We start from the raw sequence: 16,034 nt of genomic DNA on the forward strand, positions 1-16,034 counted from the left end.
GACCTCTAGATCGTGATCATGTCCCAGTTAAGCTTGTCTATGTGATTCTGAACATTCCTCTAATGATTTTTCAAGTGATCAAAACTCACTTCACTCTCTGGAACATCTAAATCAACAACCTAATGACCTATGATCCATTCTACTGTTCTTAACATGTTTTAGACCTTCCTTATGTACTTAACAAGTTGCATTTAACCCGTCTAAGTTTCCCAAACTGTCTTATTGTGCTCTAGACCCCCAAATGCCCAATTTCAGTACTTCACTTCCCTTGAACTAACCTAAACCTTCTGCCTAACTGTTGAACCTGTTTACCAAATTGACACTAAGCAGAAATCTCACCCTATCCCCTTCCTACATGTTCTATTTACAACCCTTCCGTTCATCCAAAACGATTCCCAAACAAACCACTACAGTCTCATCAACCACACACCTCTGTTCATAACATCCAACATGCTTAAAATGTAAAATACAATCCAACAACACATTAGTTCAACAGTCAACATGCATTCACTTACAAAGCAGATTCAAGAAAATAATTAGCTCCCCTTACCTTGGTGGTTACAAGTACATCACTTTAGAAGAAACCCCGAAACAGTAACCCTCGCACAGAAACAAGTTCCACAGAACCTACAAACCACCATATTGGGGTAGAGTACAACTCTTAGAGCTAGAATGAACAAGGAAACAAAAAAGGGAAAAGCCGCCAACTACGTGCAACCAGTAAAGTTGCATGCCCTAGGTTCAAGAGAGATGGAGAAACTGACTTACCCGTCCCAAAGCAGAAACTAATCGGATGGATGGGAAGCTCTCAACTCCGTGAACGAAAGAACACTACCTATTTGACAATGCAACGGTTAAAATATGTGAATGGTAGAGAGAAGACAGAGCAAGAAGAAGAAGACATAGTTTAGAGAGAGAAGGAGAAGTTAGATAATGAACTCAGATTGGGAAAAGTCCCTTCTAAGATCATGGTGTCCTTAGTTTTACGGGCCTGGCTGCCCCAATCCTAAGGCCCAAAAACCCTATATTTTTCAGGCCCTTACACAATGGAATAGATCTCTTGATATTTATGATAATGTCAACTACATTTTGATAGAAAAATAGAACATAAAACTAATTTGCTACAAGTAAACAAAAAAATTCTTAAAGGCTTAATTATTAATCTGGGTTTGGCGCAACCTAAATAGGTTCCACGCCCATTTATACAATTCTTATATTTTCAAGACCGTGATTTTAGCATTTGGATTCACATTTTTTAAGCTCTTTTTCTTGGCTTTTTGTGTTAAATGGGTTGCACAGTGTTGATAATGGTATGGAGTTGTTGATACTGTGTTTGTTTCTATCAATTTAAGGCGAAAGAGTGTGAAAATAATGGGTTGCATTTCTTCCAGGCGAAGACAAATGCTTTGATGTGTTTTGGCTAGTGGAAGAATAAGAGCTCATGAATGAAAATTTGAGGGATGAAAATGCATGTTCTGTGGTATTAATCTATGTAGTTATATTATACTATTTGTTTTATGAAGATATCATCTACATCGGTTAAGAATGAACTTTAATTTCATGTTTGTATTTATTTATATATTTTAAATTGAATTTTTTAATACATTTTTTTTCACGGAAATTAATATATGTTTAATAAATAATAAATCTTGTTATGATAATTTTTGTATTAATTTATATATTTTAAATTAGTTTTATCTTATAGAATTTTTAATAATAATAATTTAATATTTTAAAAATTGAGTATAAATATAATGTATAATGATATTTTATTAAATTGAGATTGAGTATTTACTAACGAATAGAATTTAATACTTTTGTAAAACTATTGTAAATTTGTCATTTAAATTTTTAGATGATTTTAGTAAAGGTAAATATAATTATCATAATAACAACTCCTATTAAGGTTTAATGATGTCTTTTATTTTTATTTTTGTTAAAAAAAAATTAAATAGGTCTTTTTATTTTTATTCGTCTCAGTTTATTTTCTATTTTGAAAATTTTGATACTATCAAACCCTAATTGTTACTTACGTTTAAAATGTTAACGAATCAGTAGTATATATATTTTTATGATTACATTTTATTATACTAATTACATTTTATTTTAAATTATTTTTATTATTAAGGATAAAATGCTAATATTTTTGTTTTTATTAGTTAAAATATTTTTTAATTTATCACATAATATGATAAGTGATGTGATACATGCGGTAGATTAAAAAATATTTTAATTATAAAAAGATAAGACTATATTTTACTCTTAGATAAAAGTAAATTAAAATAAATTGCAAATAGCGTAAATTGTATTATAAAACAATGTCAGTAATTATTTAAAATGAAAAAAATTTAATATTGATAAAATTATATTAAATTAAAATGTCATTTTAGAAATTAAGATGAAATAAAACATTAGGGATTAGTATAAATAAAATTAAGGAATAATTTGTTTTTACTAAATTATTTTAAACTAATACGTGGTTGTTTAAAATTAAGTTTCATTTTTGGTCACAAGTCAAAAAAATGTCAAGTTGATCCTTCATTTTCTTTCTCTTAATTTAATTTTGATTTATGTAAAATTGGTGTAATTATGTCTTTTTCTTCAATACTTTATAAACGGGATTAAAGATAGTGTTACATGTAAATTTGTGATTTTTTTTAAAGTTCTTTCTAAAAACATTTAATTGTTTTGGAATTTTTTTTTGTCACATGTTATTTCAAAGTTGTCGTGACACTGTAAATACGACATCGACAAAGTCTTAATTTTATTAATATATTTGTTTTTTTTATTCAATTTTGTCTCAATTTTTATTAAAAAAAACAATGATATCCTTATCATTGGGACAACATTTATTTATTTTTAAATCTTTAGGTGATATTTTTGTTAAAACTTATATTTTTATCGAATATTTTTGAAATTACATTTAAACCAACTTTAACATTTTTACAATTTTTTTTATTAATTAAAATAATTCTTTTATCTATTTAAACTTGTTTAAATAATAATTATATATGTAAAATTTTATCTATATTAATAAATTTAATAGTTATTATATATTAGATCTATTTTAACCATAATTAGGATGAAAGACTAATTTTTCCATAACAAAAGTTTGTTTAAAAGTAATTTATTTAAATGGAATCCACTAATATAATTAAATTTAGTTTAACATATTTTCAGAAATATTTGATAAAAATGTCAATTTTAATAAAAATAATAGCATAAGATTTATACAAAAAATAAATTTGGTCCCATTTAAAGAAGGATAACATTGTTTAATTTAAACAAAAATTGAGACTAAATTAAATAAAAAAACAAATATAGGAATTAACTTGAGACTCTACACGCGACATACTTTTGAAGTGACACATAACAAAAAAAAATTAATGATAAAAATTTTATTAAAAAAATTAAAAAAAAAAACACTTGACATATGATACTATCTTTAATCCAATTTGTATATTACTAACGAAAATGACTTAATTACATAATTTTTTCACTAATTATGACCAAATTCAGACTAAAAAAATTGGAGGGCCAACTTGATAATTTTTTAATAAAAAATGGGATCAAAGGAGTAATTAAACCTTAAAATTAATAATTAAATAAGAGTAATTTTGTTAAAAAAATGCATATATTGATGAAAATAATTTAAATGAAATTGTCCACTTTGAAAATTGATAGCAAAAGTGAAAAAGGTAAAAAAAAAGAACCTAGACACAATGGAAGTAAAAAACATTAAGGACAAAATGATAAGAGTGCTTCTCACTGCACCTTAGTGAGTTCACCCTACACCTCCTTTTTTTATAATTATAACTATACTCTTGTCAGAGAATATTTTGGTTTTGAAAAAAGGTGATCCATCGCAGTAATAAAAATCAAAGACCAAACCTTCCTCTTCTACATCGCACATTTGGAAACCCTAACTCCCATTTCTCCTCTTTGCTGCATCTCACATTTGGAAGCCTCAACTCTTTCTTTCTCTTCTTTAGCGCTCCTCCCATCCTCCCTCCTTTTTCACCATTTCTTTTTAACGTATTGTTGTTGTTGAGTGCTCCTTCCTTCCCCCCCTCCATCCTGGTTCGGTGACTGGTGGTGTTGGTGTTTGTGGTGAGCTGTAGCAGGGGTATCTTCTTCTCACACATTTCACATACATCAAGCTTTTTCCGGCGTACAAGTTGGTTCTTTTGATTTCCTTAAAGCTATGATAGAGTATATGATGCATGATGGATGGTTGTGTGAAAAAAATTCTTGATCTGTTGTTATATGACAGAGTATATGATGCATTTGTGCTTGATTTCTGCTTTTGTAATGGTGAAACTTTGAGGGGGACGAGTTGGAGGCCTTAACCGCACTTGGAATCGCGGTTAAGGCCCGCCGCACTTGGAATTGCGGTTAAGGCCCGCCGCACTTGGATTTGGGTTGGTGACCCCGTAGTTGGAATTGCGGTTTAGGGTTATTTTTATTGGTTTCTTTTTTTCTTTATTATGTTAGTATATTAAATTTATTTTTGTTAACAATTTATATCTTTTTTTTGTAATATTTTATATTTATATATTATGTAATTTTAATTTTTATGTCATGTTTTATTGTTAAATATAATTTAATATATTTTCGAAATATATTTTGATTTTTTTGTTAATTTTTTTTTTGAATTTGTTGTTTTTTTTGAATTTTTAATTTTTTATATATTATTTATTATGTATATTATTTTCTGTAATCACCTTCTTCCTCTTCCTCTTCCTCTTCCTCCTCCAATATCCACAACACTACCACCACGGATCACAGCCACCAGTGTATAACCTCTCAACTCAGAAAACAATCAAACAATAAAAGTGAAGTGAACAAAATGCTACTGGTTCTTCTGTGATGAAAGTAAAAAACTGGGAAGGGGGTGCATGTAGGGTAGGGTTTATACAATAAAAAAACTTTTGAGGTTATTGGTCGTTAGGAAAGTTGTTGGTGGTTAGGAAATCATTAAGTCATCATTAATTTTCTTTTGACTTTAATAAATGAAGGGCAAATATGTAAAATTGGGGATGTAGGGTGGAATAGGTGAGGTGCAAGGAGCATCACTCCAATGATAATTTGTTGGGAGTGGAGTGACTTTCCACTCAAATTTTCTCACTCCAACCAAGATCATTCTCGTTCCTACTCTCCAAAATCAATTGATACACACATAAAATTCACCTGCATTTTACCATAAATAGATAGAAACAAATAAAGGTCCTTGGTTGTTTGTTTAAACTAATTCGTGTATGATTGAGAGAGGATTTGAAAGATGTAAGAGAGATGATTTTTGCATAAGTGAAAAGATTATAGGGTGAAGACAATTCATTAAGGATGGCTTAAAAATGTATCACGCTTTTGTGAAGGTGCTCCAACTTTTCTTTTTGGTTTAGAATATTTTTCTTCTTCTTCTTATTGAATAATAATAATAATTACATTTTATTTTATATGATTATTAATTTTAACTGTAAGAGTAAATTGTAATATAACAATTTAATCTATTAAAACACTTTTTTTTTATCTCTTACATCCATCAAATCATTACACAAACTTTACATTCAAATATTTTTACTTTCACCTCTCAATCCCTTAAAACAAATGAAATCACAATCTTCTCAAATATATCAATTCACTTTTTCTCAAATCCATTATTTGAATCAAACATAACATTAATGTTGGAGTTGGTGGTGATGTATTAGTAGTTTAAAGCTTAATTTAGTCCCACATGGCTTATTTACATTCTTGTGATGCTTATTTTTCTCTTTTCTTTTATTATCTTGTTCCTAACAATTGATATCAGAATCATTCAAATCTCATTGGTGTTGTGTCTTCCAGTGAACCTCCTTCTCGATAAACCTAACAATGTGAGAATTAGTGGTAATGTGAAAATTGTTAGCAATATTGTGAATATTGTGACAATTCCGGTTCCTATTTTTCAAGAACATAATATGGTCCATTAAACTGTTATGCATTTTTTTTTGTTTCAACTTCATGTAGGTTCAACATTTGGCAGCAACGGACCCATATTCGTTTGAAACTTATGATGGTCAAGTTGTATAAATCAAATGGGATATTTTCAGTTTTGATCACTAAGCCTACTCCTCTATTCAAATAAACACACCATCAAGTTTTGAGTGAGTGAAGGTTAGGAAAACAAAGTTGTGTTCAAATTTTAAGCTGCAACGGAAGGAGGTATGCATTTTTTTCTATATATTTTACTTCTATTGTGTTGATCTGGATGTGTTATTCAAATTTTAACATGTTTAGGTCAATTTGTACACCTGTTATTTATCATTCGGTATCAAATCTTCTATGCTTATTCCTCTGCCTTGCATAATTTTATTGGTTTGGAATTTTTTAAAAATTCATGGGCTTTGTTGTTTTGAATCATTTAATCCAAACGAATATTACCAAATGAATAATATAAATCATGTTTACAATATTCTTGTAATGTTAAACAAAGCTTTTAATGTTAAAAAGAGAAAAAAAATCAGATCAACATTTGGGTTTGTAGGTCAAAATCAGGTTAGGATGACCCACTTAAAGGATGAAGACAATTAGATATATTATCTTTATTTTATATTTATCTTTTATCTTTAGTTAGTTTATTATTATTTTCTATTTGTATTTTGGACTTAGTCCATATTTCTTCTATTATAGATAAAAGACCTTATTTGTATATTCAATACAAGAGAGATTAATCTCGTACATATTTTTCATTATATGTAACAGACGATGAACAATATGGATTTGCTTTTAAGTTTTATAAAGTTTAAGTTTTAATATTGTGTAATGAAATTTGCATTTTCTCTATTGAGTGTGCCTTGTTGGTTCTCTCTTACATCCCAGGATCAAATCCTATTTGCCCCTTTTTGGTAAAGGTTCTCGTTTTTCCTCATTTATTTAATAATAAACGAAAAAGGGATTATGCAAGTGGAACATTTTTATGTTCCTGTATTTCTAAGCCAATACAATTATACTGCAATTTGTGAATACAAATTGTTATTAATTGAAATTGAATACTTATTTAAAGAAATTATAGTTAAAATTTTATTTTCTTAAACATATAATATTAAATACTTTATGTTTCGGTGTGGATTTTATGGGACCAAGACACTAACACCTGCTCCTTCCGCCTGGACCACTCAGCTTCCACAATCTGACCGCTCGGTTTCCTCCTTGAAAGAGGGGGGAGGTACCTGCAAAAGGCACTCTGACGCCCAAGTTAGGCGTGTAATTGAAGAACCTTGGCTCTTGATTGAATATTTAGTGAATAGTTATCACTATATAAATATTTGAGAATATGAGTTGAGTGTGAATGGAACGTACCTGACTGTTGGCCCTAACCCTGTATTTATAAGTTATCTCATGTACCCTAAAATGACACAGGTCCAATAAAATATAAATAGACTTACCTTAAACTCTAGTTGGTTGCTCATAAACCGTTTATCAGGATCTTTAATCAGATATCTATGATTATTTTATCATCCGCTAGACATCGGGCCCAATAATAATATAAGCGTTGGCCCAATTTTGGCCCAACTTTAATGCAACTGTTTGCCCTGGTTGGCCACAATCGTGCCCGAACGGTGCTGAGTGTATGACCGTTCGATACTAAGTGTATAACCGTTCGGTCTCTACTAGGTATAATACATAGTTGACGAGCGCTGTCGCAGTTTGACCTGGTTGACGAGCGTTGTCCCGGTTTGACAGTAGAGTTGACGAGCGCTGCTACAGTAGATAGATTGATCGGTCTTGGATGCTAACCGTTCGACCTAGATATCATACTATACATAATGCCCCCCAAGTCCGAGTTAACCGTTTGGCTTTAGCCAAGGTTAAGTATAAGACTTATATGAGCTTGGGGGAGTCCGTCCTCGTTCTATTAGGGAGGTTGTTCTGATTGTAATTTGAGTCGTTGCTCGTCTCTGACCGAATGGTGGACTTTAGGAGTTACCTTTTAAACTTTTTACTAGGCTGATCGGCTTATGATGGGAGTTCTTTGTAGAACTTTTTCCCATGTTAACTAGCGACTTTGATAGCATTTTGTTTATCTGCACTATAAAGCCGACTGGCTGAATACTTTTTAGGCTAAATGACCAAATATCTGTGAAGTTGAATGGCCGAGTACTTGCGAGGCCGAAGGGTTGATGCCGAAGCCATTGAAGGCCGAGCAGTTGATGCCGAATGGCCGAATGTCGAGAACCTTTGAGGCCGATTGACTGAATACGTGTGAGGAGGCCGAATGGCTGAATGCTTGTGACCACTCAGTTTAGGACGAGTGTGAGAGTTCACGGAGAACGTTCATCACCGCTCGGTTTTTCGATTTAGGAGTTCGTTTTGGAACTTCCTAGTGAGCGAGAGTGTCAGTCCTTGGGGACGTGCAACACCGCTCGGTTTTTCGACTTAGGAGTTTGTTTTGGAACTTCCTAGTGGACAGAGTGATAGTCCTTGGGGACGTGCAACACCGCTCGGTTTAGGACGAGAGTGAGAGTTCACTGAGAACGTTCCACACCGCTCGGTTTTTTGACTTAGGAGTTCGTTTTGGAACTTCCTAGTGGACGAGAGTGTCAGTCCTTGGGGACGTGCAACACCGCTCGATTTTTTGACTTAGGAGTTCGTTTTGGAACTTCCTAGTGGACAAGAGTGTCAGTCCTTGGGGACGTGCAACACCGCTCGATTTTTCGACTTAGGAGTTCGTTTTGGAACTTCCTAGTGGACGAGAGTGAGAGTCCTCGGAGACGTCCAACACTGCTCGGTTTAGGACGAAAGTGAGAGAGTTCACTGAGAACGTTCCACACCGCTCGGTTTTTTGACTTAGGAGTTCGTTTTGGAACTTCCTAGTGGACAAGAGTGAGAGTTCATGGAGAACGTTCCTCACCGCTCGATTATTGCACTCCTATTGGTCGAGTGGTCTGCATGGTCCTATCACCTGTGAAGCCGAACGTCTGTATATCAGTGAGGCCAAATAGTCAATAACTTTGAAACCGAACAACTGCTCATATGTGATTGAATGAAATTGTTTGACTTTATTCACACCAAAAAGTTTAAACACGCAAATCTTGTCAAAAGAATCTAATCGAAATAAAACATAACATCAAAATTTAGTTAAAATAAACTTGAGATGAGTTACGTTCCAAGTATTAGGAAGAACTTTTCATTATATCTTCTAGTCAATAGCTCTCGAATTACGCGGTCAGAGCTATGACAGCAAAATATCCACATTTTGGATTAATAATTATGCATATATTATTGATATTATTTATATGTATAAATTTTTTGTTGTTATACGTACAAAATTAAAATATCATTATTATTATTTTCTTTATATATTAAGAATTTCATGAAAATATTCATCTTAATATAATTTTAATTCATTAAATGTGGCTACTCTTTTATGAAGTAATGAAAGCGACAATCTAACACGTATAACAAACTAAGTTACAGTCATTTTAATTAACTTTAGTCTTTTAGTATAATTTGTGAAAACCTTATACGATGCATTGCTAAATTGGTTAATATGAGATGCTTAAAACGCAACACTGGATTATCTTTTTAGGTATAAGTGTGATGAACGTGTTGTTCACCTTGTGCTATCTTTTTATATTAATTTAAAGTTAAATCACAGTTTAATATTCTTCATTGTTAAAATTAAATGGAGTAAATTATATTAACCATGCTGAAGACTTGGTGAAATTATGTTAATATTTTCTGTATTTTCTATCTCTGTATTGCCCTCCTTTACTTGTTAAAAGAACATTTATTGACACTTTTTTATATATTATACTAACTTTTAATTATTTGAAAAAATATTAAAGTATGGAACTTTAAATGATAAAAAAGTAGGAAATGTTTGTATAATATTATGAAACATCAGAAGTGATTATTGTAATTTAATCTAAACTCGTTTATAATAACAATAATATTGTTAGTGTTGTAAAAATTTAAGAATTTATCATAAACAGGTTAAGTACCCTCAACGTTTCTTTTGCAAGTGATAAAATATGCACTCTGTATTGATGATAAATAATAGTACTCAACCTGTATCATACTTCCACTAATTATGTACATATTAGTAATAATAATATAACTAATGTGTCATACATAGTTATATATTTGTATTAACTATTAATATTATTAATTTAATTTCTAAAACATATTGACTAGTAAACTTTAAGAATATTGTAGCTTATTATTACCCTTAATTAACTTTTTTTACAAAAGAATATACTTCCACTAATTATGTACATAGTAGTAATAATAATATAACTAATGTATCATACATCTTGATATATTTCTAGTAACTATTAACTTTATTAATTTAAGAGTTAAATATGTTTTTAGTCCCTCAACTATCAAGTGATTTTGTTTTTCGTCCCTATTTCAAACTTTGTACGATTTAATCCCTCACCTTAAGGAAATCATAATTTTTGGTCCTCAAAAACTAACGCCGTTAAATTTAATCTTACGTGGCTAACGGTATGCCACGTTCTGTCATGGTAGAATTGAAAATCTGTAAAAATAGTCTGAGGTGGCTAACGATCCTCCTCCCTCTCTCGACCTCCACCCCGACACCACCACCTCTGCCTCGGTCTTTCACCTCAGCCCCGCCGCCCTCCACCGCCCTTCGACAACCTTCGCTGGCCTCCGATTTTTCTATCAGTTTTGCCGAATGAAACTGTCTTTATTTCATGGTATTAATTGGGATGTAATAAAGAAAGTAGAAGAAGATGATAAAAACAAGGTGGTGAGACAGAGATGGTACTGCCTCGGTTTTTAAGGTGATCTTTATCATACCTGAGGGAGAAAATCTGGAAAAAAGGGAAATTTATTGCCAGGGGGTTAAGGGAAATTTACTCCGCTCCACCTCTTTGTAGTTCATCAGCACTCGGTCTTTTTAAGGTGATCTTTATCATTCAGTTACTAATACTTCAATCAATTCATTGTGCAAAATAGGAGAAACTAAAGCTGCCATTGAATTGTTCAGAATGATTGAAGGTCGATCAAGAGTAACGTACAACATAATTATTGACGGTTTATTCAAAGATAAATATACAAAAGAAGCTTATGATTTATATTCTGAAATGGTTGTCAATGGAATTTCTCCTGATGTTTTTACCTATAATACTCTAGTTTATGGCTTTTGCTTAGTGAATCAGTTAGAAAAAGCTTTTGGTTTCATCAATGAAATGCCATCAAATAGCATGATGCCAGATGTTTATACATATAATATATTGATTGATGCATTATGTAAGCAAGGAAAGCTAAGAGAAGCCAAGAATGTGTTGGGTGTGATGGTGAAAGCTTATGTGAAACCTGATCATTTTAGCTTTAATGCTTTAATGGATGGGTATTGCTTCGTTAATCAATTGAAGAATGCAAAACAAGTATTCAATGCAATGACCCATATGAGAGTGAGTCCTAATGTTTGTAGCTACACTACGATGATAAATGGACTAATAAGGAACGATAGGATGGATGAGGCTATAAATCTCTTTCAGGAAATGCAACAGAGGAATATGGTTCCTGATACAATAACTTACACTACTCTTATCGATGGTTTTTGCAAATCTGGGAGAATAGCTTATGTTTGGGATCTTATTGATGAGATGCATGATAGAAATCAACAACCAAACACAATCACTTACAGTTGTTTGTTAGATGCTTTATGAAAAAGCTATAATCTAGACAAGGCATTTGAATTATTCAAGACAATGATGGAAAATGGAATTCAGCCTAATAGATGCACTTGGAACATACTTATTGATGGAATGTGCAAAGGGGGAAAACTTGAGAAGGCACAAGAAATCTTTAAAGATCTTTTAATTAAAGGCTACCCTTTAAATGTATGTAATTATAATACTATGATCAATGGTCTTTGTAAAGAGGGTTTTCTTGATGAGGCATTGACCTTATGGTCCAAAATGGAAGACAATGGTTGCTTGCCTGATGCAATAACTTTCGAAATAATGATTAGGGCTCTATTTGAAAAGGATGAGGCTGATAAGGCAGAGACATTTCTTTATGAAATGATATCTAGAGGCTTGTTGTAATATAAAATGTAAAACCTCATTTATTAGAGTGTTATCTTCCTGCAACTTACTCTTTCCATGCTTCATATTGGATGTGGAGTTGATATTTTTTTATTTTGTACCCTGCATTTTGATTGCTATAGAACTTCTGTTTTCTTTGACATTGCAATTTTATTGTAGAATTTGTTTAACTTATTAGTACAGGGGTTGAAATGAATGATTTCATTGTCTTTCTAGACCAAAATGGTGACGTCCCACCCTATGTCTAAAATCTTGATGGCTTTTTTATTTTTAACAGTTTGATATTACCCATTCTTGTTTGTCAGAGCCCAAATACGTTTTTTCTTTAGGGTTGTCAGTGTTGCACCACAGGGAAGCCATATTTCTTTCATTATTGTAGAACTCACATTTTCATAAAGAAATATGGTTTAAGTGTGCAAGGAAATAAAGTTAGGGGACGAGGAAGAAAAACAGTGGATTTACTTGGGACAACTCGAATCCCCGTGATAATAGATAATGCACAGCTATTGATCATGTGGTGGGGAAATTGTTAGGCAAAAGTTTCAAGTTGATTTTACTTCATACCATATTACCTTATTGATATTTTGATGTAACTCATTACAAGTTTTCTATTATGTAAATAAGCTTCACTCCAGTGAAATGAGGGGCCATTGATAAATCAGTGAAATCCAATAATATGTTCTTTGTTTACAAAATAATCAGTCTTGCTGCATAAATACTGCTACTGTTAAACAGAGAAATGGTAGACACAATATTGATCATTGGCATGTAGGATCAGAAAATCTATCTACTGGGAGATTGAACATAATGAAATGCAAATATTATTTTATTCATAGTAACAAAGATTTTATTTGTAATACATGCCATCTTGCTAAACAGAAGACTTTCTTTCTCTGCTAGTAATTTTCATGCCAAAAATAGTTTTGATCTCATACATGTGGATATTTATAGACAATGTTCTAGCATTTCTATAAATGGATACTGATATTTTTTTTACTCTTGTTGGTGATCATACTTGTTTTACCTTGTTTGATCAATTTTATTGCGTATGAAAAAACTCAGTTTCAGAAAATTGTTAAGTGTGTTAGAAACTGATAGTGATTTGGGATTTAAGACGAGTGATTACTTGGCTCTAAAGGTATTATATATCAAACTACTTCTAATGAAACATCAAAACAAAATGCTCTTGTTGAACGGAAACACCAACATATTCTAATCGTGTACTTCTGAGACCATGGAAGAGGCTTCCGAGCGGCCACGCTCGAGACCCGAAACGCCACCGTTTAGTGCGTTGAGGAACCAGTTCTCGCGTTTGGCTCAGCCGTTCAATAGCGAGCTGATGCTACTGGTTCGAGATTCTTCCCCTTCGGGGAAGAGGAAGAGCCGAAGCCGCGCCGATCGCGGGTTCTGATTCTGTGTCACGCGGTCAATGGCGTTGTGATATGCGTGGATGGGTTTCTTCTTTGGAGCGCGATTTAGGGTTGAGTTTTGTCATGGTTGGCGACGGCGGCTTGCGCGAGAGGTTGGTGGTGGCGGCTTGTGTGAGGACGAAGTTGAAGGAGAAGGTGGTGGTGGAAGAGGAGAGAAGGAGAAGAGGGTGGTGAATAGTGGCACACCGTGAACGGGGCACAAGATTATTGTGAAAGCTGGTATCATGTGTGGCAGACCGTTAGCCACGTAAGATTAAATTTAACGGCGTTAGTTTTTGAGGACCAAAAATTATGATTTCCTTAAGGTGAGGGATTAAATCGTACAAAGTTTGAAATAGGGACGAAAAACAAAATCGCTTGATAGTTGAGGGACTAAAAACATATTTAACCCTTAATTTAATTTCTAAAACACACTATTGAATTAGTAAAATTTAAGAATATTGTAGCTTATTATTACACTTAAGTTTTTTTACAAAAGAGCTAACGAAGTTGAAGAATTTATAACTATGTTGGGAAAATAATAAAAAATTCAACTTAATTTTAGTATTCATTAATTAGTAATTCTATTAATCCATTGTCATTAATTCAAATTGATCTATTAATTTATATTAAAGTTTCGTACACATAATGAATGTCTAATACATGTATTAACAATAACTATTGCACATCATTTAACTAACTAAATTAAACCCTTTTTTTCATCACAAGTGTGAGTTTAAGAATTTAGAAGTAGGTAAAAAAACAAGATTTAAATTACTCTGGACATAAAATGAGTGTAAACACTATGTTTGAAACAAAGCTACAAGTATAATTATCTATGATGGAAAAAATGCATAATTTAAAACAAAAAGCGCCTGTAGCTCAGTGGATAGAGCGTCTGTTTCCTAAGCAGAAAGTCGTAGGTTCGACCCCTACCTGGCGCGTATATAGTTTTACTATATCTTTTCATTTGAAAAGTTATAAATAAATTTTAATATTATTTTAAGTTTATAACTCAAAAACATATTTAATTCTTTAAATTATTTTTTATCTTATGATGAGTGATATAAATCTATAAAATATTATGCTTATTTAACTTTAAATATACTTATTAAGATAAATTATTTTGATGTTTCTTAACTTCAATATTATAACATGTTTAATTTGATTGTGTTTAAATTTTGATTGTAATACCCTAAAAATTAAACTACCAATTATATTATAATTTGGTTTGTACAAAGTATATGTTCAAATCTTACAATAATAAATAATACAACCTAAAATACATCTTATGTTTACACATGTAAACATTTATATAAAGATAATTAAACTAAAATAAAACTATATATCTTTATTTTCTAAATGTTATTTGTGGAGTTGTACTTTTATATATATATATATATATATATATATATATATATATATATATATATATATATTAATTATTAATAAGTCACAATATTTCACTTGTATTCAAAAGTCAATATACAACAACTATATGGATGACACATGAATTTATATGTTAAAGATATTCAATAAATAAAATATCAACTAACATATGTTAGAAGAGACATATTAAGTATGTTCTACAAAAAAACTAATATTTAATCTAATTCAAGACTTGAATTTACAAACAAATCCAAAAATATGAGATCAATGTAAGTATATTATAACCAACTACACATGTCATGGTGTGTAAGAACTCATTCTACAACTTCTTACCACATGTTATCTTAGTTTATATGAATTAGACTATCAATGTTACATGTCAATATTTAATGCTAAACTAAAACAACAATTAACATATCATTCCATATATGTGGTCATAAATTCACATATTCTCATCAATCTCAATAATCATTTTCATATGACATACAAATTCCATCAATCTCAATAAACATTATTATATAATATAACTCATTTAACTAAAATCCTTTATAAAAACATTCACACTCAATGAATTTAAGACAATTCATTTAACTAAAACCACAATTAAATCATATAGAGGAATTAATATTTAATTTGCATTTATAAGAATATTCACACTCAATGAATTTAAGAGACCAAAAACATATTTTTTTTAGCTTGAGCGAAAAATTCATCCCTTTGTTGAAAACAATGTTATTTTCAACTCTACTTTTACTTGAGTGAAAAATATTTTGTTTAACTAAAAATAGAATAAATAATAAGGTTTGAGTCTCTCTCCTATTTTTGCTTCAGCGAAAATATCGAAAAAATCAACCATAACAACACAATCAAACTAGATTTCTAGAACAATTCCAAAAAGATTTTAATAACATAATTTCTAAACTATTAAAATGATTAATCCAAACCATGATTTGCTTAAACATAATTTTTTACTAATTTTAAATTGATATTGATCATTTAACTCAAAATATGCATATTTAAACTTTTAATTTCATAAATTATTATAAGGAGATATAGAAAAGTTTACTATACTTATCTAAATCATATTCAAAATTCAATTAACAGAAATTTTGTAATTCACTTACATAATTTAATCATAAAATCAACATATTAATAAAGTATTCAATTTAAATTT

General features: G+C 30.9%; 2 protein-coding genes and 1 non-coding gene across 3 annotated transcripts; all 3 read left to right on the forward strand.

Annotated features, from left to right (window-relative positions):
- The first annotated feature begins 11,093 nt into the window (after positions 1 to 11,093).
- On the forward strand, positions 11,094 to 11,681 carry LOC108332866 (pentatricopeptide repeat-containing protein At1g12775, mitochondrial-like). The gene has a single exon (XM_017568165.2). It carries the CDS (start codon positions 11,094 to 11,096, stop codon positions 11,679 to 11,681), a length of 588 nt encoding a protein of 195 aa, XP_017423654.2.
- Positions 11,682 to 11,726: 45 nt separating this feature from the next.
- LOC108332865 (pentatricopeptide repeat-containing protein At1g63080, mitochondrial-like) lies at positions 11,727 to 12,062 on the forward strand. Its single transcript, XM_017568163.2, has one exon. The coding sequence runs from the start codon at positions 11,727 to 11,729 to the stop codon at positions 12,060 to 12,062; it is 336 nt and encodes a 111-aa protein (XP_017423652.2).
- Positions 12,063 to 14,342: 2,280 nt separating this feature from the next.
- On the forward strand, positions 14,343 to 14,415 carry TRNAR-CCU (transfer RNA arginine (anticodon CCU)). The gene has a single exon. It is a non-coding gene; the product is annotated as a tRNA-Arg (tRNA).
- Positions 14,416 to 16,034: the final 1,619 nt, after the last annotated feature.

Source organism: Vigna angularis, chromosome 11 (genome assembly GCF_016808095.1).
Source record: "Vigna angularis cultivar LongXiaoDou No.4 chromosome 11, ASM1680809v1, whole genome shotgun sequence".
NCBI classification, from domain to species: domain Eukaryota; kingdom Viridiplantae; phylum Streptophyta; class Magnoliopsida; order Fabales; family Fabaceae; genus Vigna; species Vigna angularis.